Source organism: Entelurus aequoreus, linkage group LG24 (assembly GCF_033978785.1).
Source record: "Entelurus aequoreus isolate RoL-2023_Sb linkage group LG24, RoL_Eaeq_v1.1, whole genome shotgun sequence".
Classification (NCBI taxonomy): Eukaryota; Metazoa; Chordata; class Actinopteri; order Syngnathiformes; family Syngnathidae; genus Entelurus; species Entelurus aequoreus.
Genome location: NC_084754.1, coordinates 26030246 through 26046701, shown reverse-complemented (window position 1 = coordinate 26046701; position 16456 = coordinate 26030246). Strand labels below are relative to the sequence as shown.

The window sequence follows — 16456 nt, the reverse complement described above, 5'->3', positions numbered from 1 at the left end:
ATATATATATATATATATATATATATATATATATATATATATATATATATATATATATATATAATAAAATACACATATATATATATATATATATATATATATATATATATATATATATATATATATATATATATATATATATATATATATATATATATATATATATATATATATATATATATATAAGAAATACCAGTACTTGAATTTCAGTGAATTCTAGCTATAAATATACTCCCTGCCCCCGCCCACCCCAAATCTCCTGAATTTGGAGGTCTCAAGATTGGCAAGTATGATTACATGTGACATGAGAGTTTCAAAAAGACAGCCAAAAGAGGTTGGTAGATGAGAATACATCTAAAGGTAATATATAGTGTAGAAATGTACCTAATTGCAGAAAATGTAGTTTTGATTTTAAAAATGTTCTTTCGGGGCTTTGCTTGGCAGCACTTTGTTCTGATAGAAATGTTCCCCTTTTTTCTCTAAGGGTGCTCACATGCCTGCTATTTAAGGATTGGTCTGTTTGTGCCAAGTGGAGAGCTTAATGGTGTGCCAATCTTGTCTGAGATTCCTCAACCATTCATGTCCAAAAATTGGGGGTCGTCCTCTTCTCAGCACGTACAACATTAACACCATAGTATTTGCTTTGTCTGACACTTTCAATTTACATTTGAGGGACACTTTTTCAGCTGTGTCGGATGGAGGTTTTTCACAGTCTTAGATTGGGGAACCAGTGTTTGTAGTCCGCTTGAGAGGTGGCAGATAAGACTGACCCTTTGTCCAGCTTTATCTTCAGGTTGACAGCCGACATCGAGTGTGACCCAGATATTTTTCTGTCTCCTTCCTCAATCATATTGTGTAACTTTAAGCAGCTTTAGCCAACTGATTCTTATGTTGATTCACTTTGATATGCAGCCACTTCATGCACCTTCCTCCTTCCATGCACCATCTTCCTGTATGAATGTTGTCTTTATACATGCTTGCTGCTAGTCTTCTGTCTGCACACTCTTTCTATGTCGCCAGGTTTGTTACACTTCCTGCAATTTCTATCTTTAAACCAACAGTTATTTGCATTATGGGAAGTCTTTCCACTCCATCTGTAGCACTTTTGATCATGTCTTTTATTTTCATTCATTGACATGTTGTGGATACTGCTCCCCACAGCTTTTTTCTGTACCTCCAAAGCATCTTTAGTCGTTGTTTCCATTGACATGGCCATAGCCATTGCTTTATCTAGTGTGACATCCTTTTCTGACAGAAGCCCTTTTTGTGTCTTGACCAAGCAAGCCACCTACTATGTCTGTCCCATTCCAAATTAACAATATTGAGACCGCTTGCACAGTTCAGCCACATACTCGGAAATGTTCTCATCTTTAGTCTAATGCAGGGGTCGGCAACCTTTACCACTCAAAGAGCCATTTTGACGAGTTTCACAAATTAAAGATAACAATGGGAGCCACAAAATTCTTTTGTAATTTAAAATGAAATTACACTGCATTCAAAGCTTTTTTTTAACTTTTGGGCCATGTTTAAAACAGGGGTCTCAGACACACACCTTATTAAAATAATTTAATGTTAGTGCGGCCCGCGAGTTTCACATTAACGGCGCTTGACAGCATCATCCTTGCCAACCCTCCCAATCTTTCCGGGAGACACCGAAAATGTAGGGCGTGTTGGCACTGGCTTTAGCGCCCTCTACAGCCTGCGCAGTGCGCACCTGCTCGGCCACATGTTAAATGCGGCTTCTACTTTCTCATAATAGTGACAGCAATGCATACTTACTCAACAGTCACACAGCTTACACGGACGGTGGTCGTATAAACATTTTTTTTAACACAACATTAACACTGTTACGTTACAAATATGCGCCACGCTGTGAACCCACACCAAAAAAGAATGACAAACACATTTCTGGAGAACATCTGCACCATAACACAACATAAACACAACACATCGAATACCCAGAATCCCATGCAGCCCTAACTCTTCCGTCTACATTGTACACCCCCCCCACCCCTACCACCAAACCCCGCCCACCTCAACTGACGCACGAAGGGGGATGGGGAGGGGGGTTGATGTGTGTGTGTGGGGGGGGGGGGGGGTGGTAGCGGGGCTATACAATGTAGACCGGAAGAGTTAGGGCTGCATGGGATTCTGGGTATTCGTTCTGTTCTGTTGTATTTATGTTGTTTAACGGTGCGGATGTTCTCCAGAAATGTGTTTGTCATTCTTTTTTGGTGTGGGTTGACAGTGTGGTGCATATTTGTAACGTAACAGTGTTAAAGTTGTTTTATACGGTCACCGTCAGTGTAAGCTGTGTGGCTGTTGAGCAAGTATGCCTTGCTGTCTCCTACGTGTGCAAGTAGAAGCCACATACACCATGTGGCCGGGCTGGCACGGTGTTTGTACATGTTATAGAGGATCAGAAAATGCAGTGCTATCATGACACGCCCTTGATTAAGTTGTAAGGGTGTTGTAAGGGTGTAAATTGGAGAAATAATAATAATAATAGTTATAACAATAAAATAACAATAGCGAAAATATAATATAGTATTATATATATATATTTAAATGTAAGATAAATACAAATGTGTGTGCGTGTGCGTGTGTGTGTGTGTGTGTGTGTGTGTGTGTGTGTGTGTGTGTGTGTGTGTGTGTGTGTGTGTGTGTGTGTATATATATAAAAGCAATACAATTCGGTTTTTCCGTAAAAAAAACAATTCTGTTTTTTACTTTTTACAGTATTATGAATGTTTCCATTGTTACATATCACATTTATTAGTGCAATACATCTTTCGACAGTTTTGAGCAGTATTTTAAGTCAAAGCATAATTGTGTTAATGTACTGTATCAATAAGTGCTTTAAGCACATTATGTTGTGTAAGGTACTTTTTTGAAACCTTTATTTTGTTTGTTAGTTGGTTATTTTAACGGATGTGGTGCATAGCACTTTATTGTGAAAGGGGGGAGTGTGCTGATGTTCTGAGCTTTACGAAGAAGGAGACGACTTCAGGCTGTTTGATAAAAAGCCGTAGGTCGGGCTGTTTATTAAAAAAATAGTAATAATCAAATATACTGCAATGTAAGGGACTTATGCATAACTGATGAAAAATACATGTACATACAATTATGTATTGCCAAAATAAATGAACTAAATTAACAATATTAAATAATAAATATGTTTCTTAACTCAACTGTCTAAAACTAAACTAAATTTAGGTGCAGATGAAAATACAACTTTATCTCTTTAGTCATCATTTTTGCATTGAAGAAACTTCTATGACTTTTTATTTTTATTTTTTATAATGTCCTGCCCAGCTTCTCGGGCAAATCATATAGCAGATGTAGATGCCCATATCGGCTGTTCAGATTTACTTTACAAAAGAGAAGTGTAGGATACTTCTCTTGTTGCCTTACTTGTATTTTGACTTTATTAAATGTATTTATATTATCATTTGGTGCAGCCGGGCCGGAGCAGGAGGTGATAGAAAAAGAAAAAGGAAGACAGAGGGGGGAATTGTGGGGACAAGAGGGGGATTAGACAGAGAGACAAAAACAACAACAGCAAACACAACAACAACAACAACAACAACAACAACAACAACAGAGCAACATCAGCAAATACGACATGTACAAATATGATGGTAAAAGTAATAGCAAATAAGCAGTTAGCGAAAATTAAAAAAAAAAAAATACAGAAATGACAATGAGCATTATTACACTAAAAATGGAGCAATATGAATACCAATAGAAATAGCGCTATTGATAATAAACAATACCAATACTTTACCTTTATTATCAACAATACAATTGTTCAAATGCAACAATACATATACGTAATGATAACTTGAGATACGAAAGAATGCAGAAAAATGGAGGGGAAGAAAGAGAAGCAACCTTAACCTTGTAGATTGTTATAGTAACAATAGGTTAAGCTTTGTCAGTGTGCCATGTGTTATACCCAGTTTACCCTAGGGCAACAACGTTAATATATGTTTGATGAAACTTGATTATGTGCATGAGTGTATGTGTGCATATGTACTTGTATATGTACCGTATGTGTATGTGTGCTTGTACAGTGAATGTATATGTACAGTATGTGTATATGTGTGTACAGTGAATGTATATGTACAGTATGTGTATACAGTATGTGTGTTTGAACAGTGAATGTATATGTACAGTATGTGTAAATGTGTGTTTGTACAGTGAATGTATATGTACAGTATATGTATGTGTGTGTTTGTACAGTGAATGTATGTGTAGTATGTGTATGTGTGTGTTTGTACAGTGAGTGTATATGTACAGTATGTGTATATGTATGTTTTTACAGTGAATGTATATGTACAGTATGTGTATACAGTATGTTTGTATAATGAATGTGCGTGTGGATGTACGAACTTTGAGTGTGTAAATATGTACTGTATTTATTTGTATATGTATGTGGGAGCGTATATGACTTTAGCTCCAGACTTCTTCTGTTTGTTTGATATTGTCATTACTGCCACAAGTGGTGGAAAAGTGTATTACAACAAACCACAGCTGAAAAACATATTTTTTGGCAGTCCAAAAGTGGGCCTATGGTTAAGAAATACTGCTTAGACTAAAATATATAAGTAAAATACATACATATGCATTGCTTGCCACAAATGGCAGTTGCGTGACCAACGTACTTGTTATGCTTTATACACAATTTATGTACAGTAGACAAAGCATGTCTGCTTACATTGAGAGGTGTTATTAATGTGCTTATTGCAGAAATGTGCCCACAGTTTGTCCAGTTGAAACACACACTAAATATGTTTATCCCCTGAGTTATGTGTACTTTGCATTACTTCTACAGTAGCCTGTCAGTAAAATTGATATTTCATTACTTGCATTTTTCATGTGAAATATTCAAATGAGCTCTATATAGAGATATATTTACTAAGCATGTATTAGTAAGAGGTGAAGCTCTCAGCCTGACAGTAGTTTCTGTTGTTCAGAGCAGGAGGGAGGAGGAGGAGAAGGAAGGTCAGGGGGAGCTGAAAGTCCAGCAAGAGTCCCAGGCCTGGTGCCCAAGAACCCTTCACCGCCTCTCAACTCCAGTCCAGGTGTGCTTCACCTGCCCTCAGCAGCAGTTTGCATCGGCATCTTACCGGGACTCTGCAATTACTCCGGCAGCAGCGACTCTGACACCAGCTCGGACAGCGAAGGTAGCGTGGACGCAGTCATGTCACCGTATGTGAAGCACAGGAAAGCCTACAGATAGTTTGTCGTACACACACACACACACACACACACACACCCATGCGCGCGCGCAGTACGCCTGACCAACAAAGTGTGTATAGTAATACAACGACATCTGTATCCACAAGAATTGAATAGAGGTTAAATAAATACAATTTAAAAGATTAGTGCTGTCAAATATTTCATTTAAAAAAATCTGATTAAATCGCACTTTTGAATGTGGAATAATTGTGATTAATCACAGGTTTATTCTTGCAGAATTTAAATTAACCTAAAATCACCATATTTAATACAAATGCAATTTTAATGTCAATGTCAACCAGGAACATTGTTAGATGTTTTACTTGAATGCATGTTATTTATTAACTCCTTATAGGTAACCATAAAGGAGCATGTGCAGTCCAATTAAATAGCATGATTAATCTGCATACACACGATTAATGCGGTCATTTTTTGTAATTAATAATATAACTTGTTATTTTTGACAGTTCTAATAAATATATAATAGAAATAAAGTCAATATGTAGGTTAATGCAACACATTAACCTGCTAAAAAAAACGACACAAATTGGAAATGCAATATTTGGACATACAGTATGTGTGTAGTTTTTAGTGTCATTATGGTTATGAGTCCAGTAACTCCAAAACTCGTATTTCAACTAAATTTGATGTTGGTTTATGGTGTCTTGCGGCAATTGAAGCAAAAATAACGTACACGAGTTGCTGTTGATTAAGTCTTAAGTGTGTTCAACACATTTTGTAATAATCCTAGTACAGGGGTGTCAAACTCATTTTAGCTGAGGGGCTGCATGGAGGAAAACCTGTGCACACGAAGGGCCGGACTATTAAAATCATGGCATTACAACTAAAAAATAAAGACAACTTCAGAATGTTTTCTTTGTCTTACTTTGGCCTAAAATAGAACAAACACATTGTGAAAATATTACAATAAAAATATAGAAAAAAATACCGGCAGTGATAAAGTTTAGATCCATGAAGGAAAGTGAATGAATGTTTACAACTTAATACATTTACATTTCCTTAAAAATGTGTTTTCTTTTGTACTATTTTATTTAATGAATTAAGTAACGTTTATGACAACCTTTTTCCAAAACACAATATAGAATGTGAGATATAACAGGATAATGCATACATTTATCATTTCTTTTCAAAACGCTTACAAAAAAGTGGTCCCCCAAAAATGTACTGTGGGACCCCATTTTTATGACTTGATGGGAGTCCCTGGGACCCCATTTTTAAAATTCCTAGCACCAACACTGATGGAGTATTGGTGCATTCAAAACAGCAGCAGGCGGCTGTGGCCTGTGGGCCGGTTCTAATACTAATCAAATAGATCATTTATTTGCGGGCCTTGACTTTGATACCCCTGTCCTAGTAAATGCTTGTGAGAACGTGTTACAAGTTTTATTTTGGAAGCTGTGAGTAAAGTGTTGCAAATGAAACTGTCATGGCAGAACGTTGGTGAAACTAACCCTAATAAATAGCAACATTTCAAGTCGCTGTTGGTGCTTTTCCTGTGTGGCACCGCAACATAACGCTTCCTTCCCTCGATCACGTCTCATACAGTTTAAACCCAGCAAGCAATCCCGCACTGCCTTCCCTGACGACATCCCGCTCTTCCCCCCCCCACACGCAGCCCACTCCCAACAACAAGCTGTGCTTTTGGCTGTGGGAGCATTGATTGGCAGCCGTGGAAGAAGGAAAAACGCTGCGTAGAACGTGTCACGTGGTTGCTTTGCAGCAAGGGTGCATCTCACACTTTTCTTTGGGTGTCATGCAAAGTTTGTGTTGTGTTGGAGACTCATGTGAAGGATGTTGGAGTCGCAGCATTCTGGGGAAATGCTCAACTCTTTGCTGCTTCCTCAGGCTCACACGCTCCGTGTTGGTCTGAGGAGAAATAAAGAACCTTCTCTTTTCATGTGCGCTTTTGTGTCTGTTTATTTTCACTATTGTCCACTGATTGGTTACTGTCATCAAGATCAATGGTTAAAAAAAAAGACATAAGCTTTTATAATTATATTAATAGGGTGGTAGTGCAAAACCAGTGAAGTTGGCATGTTGTGTAATTAGTCAATAAAAACAGAATGCAATGATTTGCAAATCCTTTTAAACTTATATTCAATTAAATAGACTGCAAAGATAATATATTTAATGTTTAAACTGAGAAACTTAATTTTTTTTTTGCAAATAATCATTAACTTAGAATTTAATGGCAGCAACACATTGCATGGCCTTTCCTTTTAACAACACTCAGTAAACGTTTGGGAACTGAGGAGACCAATTTTTTAAGCTTTTCAGGTGGAATTATTTTTTGTTCTTGCTTGATGTACAGCTTAAGTTGTTCAATGTTGTGGTATTTTAGGCTTCATAATGCGCCACACATGTTCAATGGGAGACAGGTCTGGACTACAGGCAGGCCAGTCTAGTACCCGCACTCTTTTCCTATGAAGCCACACTGTTGTAACACGTGGCTTGGCATTGTCTTGCTGAAATAAGCAGGGGCGTCCATGATAACGTTGCTTGGATGGCAACATATGTTGCTCCAAAACCTGTATGTACCTTTCAGCATTAATGGTGCCTTCACAGATGTGTAAGTTACCCATGTCTTGGGCACTAATACACCCCCATACCATCACACATGCTGGCTTTTCAACTTTGCGCCTAGAACAATCCGGATGGTTATTTTCCTCTTTGGTCCGGAGGACACGACATCCACAGTTTCCAAAAACAATTTGAAATGTGGACTCGTCAGCCCACAGAACACTTTTCCACTTTGTATCAGTCCATCTTAGATGAGCTCGGGCCCAGCAAAGACGGCTGCGTTTCTGGGTGTTGTTGATAAATTGCTTTCGCTTTGCATAGTACAGTTTTAACTTGCACTTACAGATGTAGCGACCAACTGTAGTTACTGACAGTGGTTTTATGAAGTGTTCCTGAGCCCATGTGGTGATATCCTTTACACACTGATGTCGCTTTTTCATGCAGTACCACCTGAGGGATCGAAGGTCACGGGCATTCAATGTTACGTGCAGGGGTTTTCACAGATAAATTCCTTGCAATAGCTCTTTAAACAATGTTGTTGTTAAACTGTTGGACAATTTGCTCACACATTTGTTCACAAAGTGGTGACCCTCGCCCCATCCTTGTTTGTGAATGACTGAGCATTTCATGGAAGCTGCTTTTATACCCAATCAAGGCACCCACCTGTTCCCAATTAGCCTGTTCACCTGTGGGATGTTCCAAATAAGTGTTTGATGAGCATTTCTCAACTTTCTCGGTCTTTTTTGCCACTTGTGCCAGCTTTTTTGAAACATGTTGCAGGCATCGAATTCCAAATGAGCCAACATTTGCAACAAATAAAGTTTTCCAGTTCGAATGTTAAATATCTTGTCTTTGCAGTCTATTCAATTGAATATAAGTTGAAAAGGATTTGCAAATCATTGTATTCTGTTTTTATTTACGATTTACACAATGTGCCAACTTCACTGCTTTTGGGGTTTCTAGTAGTAGTATTAGTAGTAGTGTTGGTACTATACTGAAATGATATGCGCGAAATATAGTCACATAATGCATTCTTTAAAAAATATTGATTGAATTGTTTTGTGCAGAAAAATTCCAGACAGGGTGTCGTCGTTTTTGTTTATTTACCTGAGCGTTCACATGGACACAACTTTCTAAAATGAAGAGTAACACAATTAGTACAAATAACGGACATAGCGATACACTTTGTATTAGTATAAGAACGCAGCTCTGCACAGCTTGAAAGTACAATTAAAAACGGCGGTTATCACACATCATATAAATATGGATACTGTATATGCATATCAGTAATCTCTTGCATCTTTCACATAATTGTGACAAAATAATCATCTTCAAGTATTTACAAAAAAAAATCTATTACACACACGTGCTTTTGTGCCCATGAGCACACTGTAAACGTTTTAACTCTGTAAACAGTGACTGGCGACATGCAGAATGATTGACATGATTTTTAAATCGTTGTCATATTGAAGCTCATCTTCCTGTTGGACATCCACAATAAACGTCAGCACACAAATGAAACTTATTCCCAGCTGCTACCTGAAGATCCGCGTGACCACTGATACGTTTCGGTCCGAGGGGGACTTTACGCCACAACGTTGAGATCACACAGTATCAATCACGAGACACACATGCAGAAAAGTAGTACGTTAATATTCAATATTGTCCTCTCTTTAAGTTGCTTTCACCTGCGTGTTGCTCTGACTTTTGCACTTTTTGTCAGACATGCTTTCACCCAAGTTTCGCCTTTTTTGAACCGGAAACATTCCAATATAAAAACAAGATGTCTTCCACGTATGATGCCATCAGCCACACACACACACACACACACACACACACGTTCAATATGCACTGGCTGTTAACAGTGGGACTATAGTACAGTCAAACGTGGCCTTTTTGTGTGATGCTGTGCTCACTCTGGTGCAGTGTTGGTGGGTGGTAGATTTCGCTGTTTAAAGTACTGAGTGACCTGCTGAGGCAGCTCGGCCAAGACTGACTTGGCGAGGGTCTCCTTGGGTGCCTGGGAGGAAAAGAGAGCACAAGGAAATACTTTAGTTGCAGTATGGACGATTGATTTGCTTCTTCCTACTCCCTTTCGAACATACTGGTTTGTGAATTATAAAGAATATCAATCAATCAATGTTTATTTATATAGCCCTAAATCGCAAGTGTCTCAAAGGGCTGTACAAGCCACAACGACATCCTCGGTACAGAGCCCACATACGGGCAAGGAAAAACTCACCCCAGTGGGACGTCGGTGAATGACTATGAGAAACCTTGGAGAGGACCGCATATGTGGGTAACCCCCCCCCCCTCTAGGGGAGACCGAAAGCAATGGATGTCGAGTGGGTCTGACATAATATTGTGAAAGTCCAGTCCACAGTGAATCCAACACATCAGCGGGAGTCCAGTCCACAGCGGGGCCAACAGGAAACCATCCCGAGCGGAGACGGGTCAGCAGCGCAGAGATGTCCCCAACCGATGCACAGGCTAGTGGTCCACCCGGGGTCCCGACTCTGGACAGCCAGCACTTCATCCATGGCCACCGGACCTATGCAACTCCCCCTCGCAAGGGACAGGGGAGAAGAGGAGAGAAGAAAAGAAACGGCAGATCAACTGGTCTAAAAAAGGGGGGTCTATTTAAAGGCTAGATTATACAAATGAGTTTTAAGATGAGACTTAAATGCTTCTACTGAGGTAGCATCTCTAACTGTTACCGGGAGGGCATTCCAGAGTACTGGAGCCCGAATAGAAAACGCTCTATAGCCCGCAGACTTTTTTTTGGCTCTGGGAATCACTAATAAGCCGGAGTTCTTTGAACGCAGATTTCTTGTCGGGACATATGGTACAACACAATCGGCGAGATAGGCTGGAGCTAAACCGTGTAGTATTTTATACGTAAGTAGTAAAACCTTAAAGTCGCATCTTAAGTGCACAGGAAGCCAGTGCAGGTGAGCCAGTATAGGCGTAATATGATCAAACTTTCTTGTTTTTGTCAAAAGCCTTGCAGCCGCATTTTGTACCAACTGTAATCTTTTAATGCTAGACATAGGGAGACCCGAAAATAATACGTTACAGTAATCGAGACGAGACGTAACGAACGCATGAATAATGATCTCAGCGTCGCTAGTGGACAAGATGGAACGGATTTTAGCGATATTACGGAGATGAAAGAAGGCCGTTTTAGTAACACTCTTAATGTGTGACTCAAACGAGAGAGTTGGGTCGAAGATAATACCCAGATTCTTTACCGAGTCGCCTTGTTTAATTGTTTGGTTGTCAAATGTTAAGGTGGTATTATTAAATAGATGTCGGTGTTGAGCAGGACCGATAATCAGCATTTCCGTTTTCTTAGCGTTGAGTTGCAAAAAGTTAGCTGACATCCATTGTTTAATTTCATTAAGACATGCAGTCGTGGTTAGAGATGTCCGATAATGGCTTTTTTTCCCCGATATTCCGATATTGTCCAACTCTTACTTACCGATTCCGATATCAACCGATACCGAAATATACAGTCGTGGAATTAACACATTACTATGCCTAATTTTGTTGTGATGCCCCGCTGGATGCATTAAACAATGTAACAAGGTTTTCCAAAATAAATCAACTCAGTTAGGGAAAAAAAATGCCAACATGGCACTGCCATATTTATTATTAAAATCACAAAGTGCATTATTTTTTTCTAACATGCCTCAAAACAGCAGCTTGGAATTTGGGACATGCTCTCCCTGAGAGAGCATGAGAAGGTTGAGGTGGGCGGGGTAGCGGGGGGGTTCAGGTATTTGTTCTGTTGTGTTACGGTGCGGATGTTCTCCCGAAATGTGTTTGTCATTCTTGTTTGGTGTGGGTTCACAGTGTGGCGCATATTTGTAACAGTGTTAAAGTTGTTTATATGGCAACCCTCAGTGTGACCTGTATGGCTGTTTACCAAGTATGCTTGCATTCACTTGTGTGTGTGAAAAGCCGTAGATATTATGTGATTAGGCCGGCACGCAAATGCAGTGCCTTTAAGGCACGCTCCCAATATTGTCGTCTGGGTGGAAATCGGGAGAATGGTTGCCCCAGGAGATTTTCGGGAGGGGCACTGAAATTCGGGAGTCTCCCGGGAAAATCGTGAGGGTTGGCAAGTATGACTGGGAGGCGCAACAGCTCTGTACTTCTCCCTACGTCCGTGTACCACTACGTACAGCGGCGTTTTAAAAAGTCATACATTTTACTTTTTGAAACCGATACCGATAATTTCCGATATTACATTTTAAAGCATTTATCGGCCGATAATATGGGCAGTCCGAAATCGGACATCTCTAGTCGTGGTCAAAAGTTTACATACACTTGTAAAGAACATAATGTCATGGCTGTCTTGAGTTTCCAATAATAATTCTGTCCGTCTTATTTTTTTGTGATAAAGTAATTGGAGCACATACTTGTTGGTCACAAAAAACATTCATGAAGTTTGGTTCTTTTATGAATTTATTATGGCTCTACTGATAATGTGACCAAATCTGCTGGGTCAAAAGTATACATACAGCAATGTTAATATTTGGTTACATGTCCCTTGGCAAGTTTCACTGCAATAAGGCGCTTTTGGTAGCCATCCACAAGCTTCTGGTTGAACTTTTGACAACTCCTCTTGACATAATTGGTGCAGTTCAGCCAGGGGCGTCACTAGCTTTTAAGGACAGGGGGGGCTTAGCCCCCAGGAGATGCACAGGATGCGAGCGAACGTAGCGCACAAGCACAAAACTTCACAGACGGCTAACAAAGACTTAGAAATTAATCATTGTTATTATTATTATTTCAGTCTGTTTTTTTTCAATCTGTGTTCAGTACAACAACAAACATGGGCTTGCACAGTGACATTTTGTTTACAGCATCAACAAGAAACAATGACTTGCATGATCCTTCGAGATACACTGAAACAATGAAAGTCATGGCATTAGCCTCTATGTTATTCATTCACAACATAGAGGCTAATGCCACCACTTTAGCTCACAATATAATAATTGTTTGTTCCCAAATATTTTGAAGTTGCACAGATTACATTTACAAGCCCTGGAAATATTACTTAATTACTTGTATTAAAGTAATACCTGGATCGGGATAATTTGGCTTGTATATAATATATTTATATATATATATATATATATATATATATATATATATATATATATATATATATATATATATATATATATATATATATATATATATATATATATATATATATATATATATTATGGCAAGCCGTTAAGGAAATTAAATATATATGGAAGTCTGAATAGAAATGAGAAACTTTTATATATACTGTAAATAAGAAAGACTGCTGATCTGAAAAAGAGCCAAAGCTGTCAAAGAGCTGAGGGACCATCTTCAAAGTGCAATGCTGAAACAAATAATGCAAACAATAAAATGTAACTTCCAGGGCTTGAGATTAACGTAGTCCCGTCGTCCCGGGGATGGTTAAAAAATTCACGGAACGAAATTAAATGCTCCCCGGGACGATGGCTTTTAACCATTTTTTGTCTTTTTCTTTTTATGTATTTATTCATTTTACATCTTATATTAAATGTCTTGGTTTTTCCACCTCTGAAAATCCTATGAAATGTTTAACAAGCCATCCTATAATAATACAACAGCTATTAATGTAACAATACAATAAAACAAATATATTTAATGATGTTTTTTTCATTATTTTAACAATAGGCTAATGTATATTACTTTATATAGATTCTACAAGAAACACAAAACTTAAAAACTAAATTATTTACAATTGCAGACACAAGGTTGTTGTTCTGCAGTGCTGTGTGCTAATGTGCTTCGTACACCTGCAGGACCGCAAGCAAGGTCGCATAGAAAATGCGGACTGGGCTTTGAGTGATGTGGGGATTTTCTATATGAACAAGTGGAATGGATTGGATACCGACGCACTAAAGCGGCTCTCTACCTTACACTATGAAGTGAGGGGAAACTGAGTGAATAATGACAGGTTATATGATTATTTATTTAAACTCATACTGGGGCCACTTTATAATGAATATGTTGGCATGTATTTGTAAAAAAAAAAAAAAGATTTATTTTATTTTTTAACACAAAATTATTTAGGGGGGCTTAAGAACATTTTAGGGGGGCTTGAGCCCCCCTAAAATAGGCCTAACAACGCCAATGAGTTCAGCTAAATTTGTTGGTTTTCTAACATGGACTTGTTTCTTCAGCATTGTCCACATGTTCTCAATGGGGTTAAAGCAGTGGTTCTTAACCTTGTTGGAGGTACCGAACCCCACCTGTTTTATATATGCATTTACCGAACCCTTCTTTAGTGATAAATACAACTTTTTCTTTTTCAAATTCACGACAAAGTTATATGTTTTTTTTTACTGGTGCACAAAATGAACCGTGCATGAACATCACCTTGTTCAAAGAACAAAACCAACACAGTGCATGAACTCACAACAAGTTACACACCTGCAAATCAGATGGACAATTAGAGGGAACATTGTTTGGGGGTATCCATAATACGCTGATAGGGAGAAGTTTTTATTTACACAATGAGTCGGGTGTGTCTTGACCTCCGCGGCGGAGGCTCCACCGAACCCCTGAGGCCGACTCACCGAACCCCTAGGGTTCGATCGAACTCAGGTTAAGAACCACTGGGTTAAAGTCAGGACTTTGGGAAGGCCATTCTAAAACCTTAATTCTAGCCTGATTTAGCCATTCCTTTACCACTTTTGACGTGTGTTTGGGGTCATTGTCCTGTTGGAACGCCCTAATGCGCCCAAGACCCAACCTGCGGGCTGATGATTTTAGATTGTCCTGAAGAATTTGGAGGTAATCCTCCTTTTTCCATGTCCCATTTACTCTCTGTAAAGCACCAGGTCCATTAGCAGCAAAACAGGCCCAGAGCATAATACTACCACCACCATGCTTGACGGTAGGAATGGTGTTCCTGGGATTAAAGGCCTCACCTTTTTCTCCTCCAAACATATTGCTTGGTATTGTGGCCAAACAGCTCAATTTTTGTTTCATCTGACCACAGAACTTTTCTCCAGAAGGTCTTATCTTTGTCCATGTGATGTCAGATGAAACAAAAACCTGATATACCAGCCCCCAGACACATTTTTTTCTCCAAAATTTGGCCCCCCGAGTCAAAATAATTGCCCAGGCCTGTTCTACTGCCTAAAATTGTAATTCATAAAATTACGGTATATTTACCTTAATTAACATATATTTGCATTAGCAGTACAGTGCTACCTTGATTGTTGCGAGGGTTACATTCTATTTATTTTGTGATTTATATGAATATTTTATGAATTTCAAGTCCTCCACACACTCATGAACACTTACTATACCTTTAAAACATTTCATAGTGGTAAAACAAATCAGAGCCCTTTACATTTTGTGCGTTCATGTCAAAAAAGTTTGGGATTTTAGCTCAGTAGTCAGCAAATGGTAGAACATTAATGAATGAATGGAGTTGTTCAATAAGTATTCTTTTTAACAGAAATAATAGTTATAACATTATAAAAAAATCGATCCTCATCGCATACTTGACAATAACCCTACCGATTTTCCCGGGAGAGTCCCGAATTTCAGTGCCCCTCTCGAAAATCTCCCGGGGCAACCATTCTCACGATTTCCACCCGGACAACAATATTGGGGGCGTGCCTTTAGCGTCCTCTCTCACCTGAAACCTTCACCCTTTAACGGCCGCAGTCAGTCACGTCCGCTTTTCCTCCATATAAACAGCGTGCCGGCCCAGTCACATAACATCTATGGCTTTTGGAACTCAGTGCACACATAACAACCTTTCTGGATTCCATAAGGAAACGTTTCGATAAGAGGATTCGCTAATGGCATTGACATCGATAATTTCCTAACGAACATCATCCCTATCCTTCACTGGCCGCCGTTTCCGGCCGGACAATAATAACGGTTACACCTCGAAGTCAAGCGCGGCAATCAGAACAGAAGAAGAAGGAGTCGGGACAGAAGAAGAGACATGGCGACGACGAGTAAGAAGAGGAAGTACACTTGCAAGTTCCAAAATGATTGGAAAAAAGCGGGCCTTTTCAATATCCCCCTAATTCTGAGGTCTCAAGGTTGGCAAGTATGCCTCATCATCCCATTCTGTTACCGGGAAATAAATAAGCTCTGCTCTCATTACAAGAATTCTGACTAAAATAAAGGTTTTCCTGACCACTGATTGTGATCACAGCCACAAGACAGCTTGCTAACATTCGATCTGAACTCTGCCCGGCGAAAGGCACAGATTTGCTTTAATAAGCGAATTGAAGTTGCCGTTAGCCTAGCGAAAAGCGGTCGCATAGCAACTCGAAGTTATACATCGATCAAACCGTGAAAGTTTAAACAAACTTTAAGCGTTTTTGACACACAAAAGATCTCCAAAACAGGCTAACACAGCGCAAGGATTGATATTTGTTTAATTAAACAAGTTACAAGTGCCGCTGGCCGTCAAAGATAAACACATTAACAACTTCCATGAATGCAACTAGGGATGTCCGATAATGGCTTTTTGCCGATATTCCGATATTGTCCAACTCTTTAATTACCGATACCGATATCAACCGATATCGATATCAACCGATACTGATGTATACAGTCGTGGAATTAACACATTATTATGCCTAAATTGGACAACCAGGTATGGTGAAGA

General features: G+C 39.0%; 2 protein-coding genes across 7 annotated transcripts in view; one reads left to right on the top strand and one right to left on the bottom strand.

Annotated features, from left to right (window-relative positions):
• Positions 1 to 16456, top strand: part of psme3ip1 (proteasome activator subunit 3 interacting protein 1) — a 111382-nt gene that overhangs the window by 53186 nt on the left and 41740 nt on the right. For 2 of the 5 annotated variants that reach the window (XM_062035826.1, XM_062035827.1), the window contains exon 7: positions 4980 to 5189. In XM_062035826.1, the coding sequence (XP_061891810.1) occupies positions 4980 to 5189 (210 nt within the window). Of the gene's footprint in view, positions 1 to 4979; positions 7161 to 16456 lie in introns of those variants that run through there. The other 3 variants (XM_062035824.1, XM_062035825.1, XM_062035828.1) reach the window with 2 other exon arrangements.
• Positions 8877 to 16456, bottom strand: part of cpne2 (copine II) — a 79481-nt gene continuing 71901 nt past the window's right edge. For both annotated transcript variants that reach the window (XM_062035821.1, XM_062035822.1), the window contains exon 16: positions 8877 to 9805. In XM_062035821.1, the coding sequence (XP_061891805.1) occupies positions 9698 to 9805 (108 nt within the window). In that variant the 3' untranslated portion in view covers positions 8877 to 9697. The remainder of the gene's footprint in view (positions 9806 to 16456) is intronic.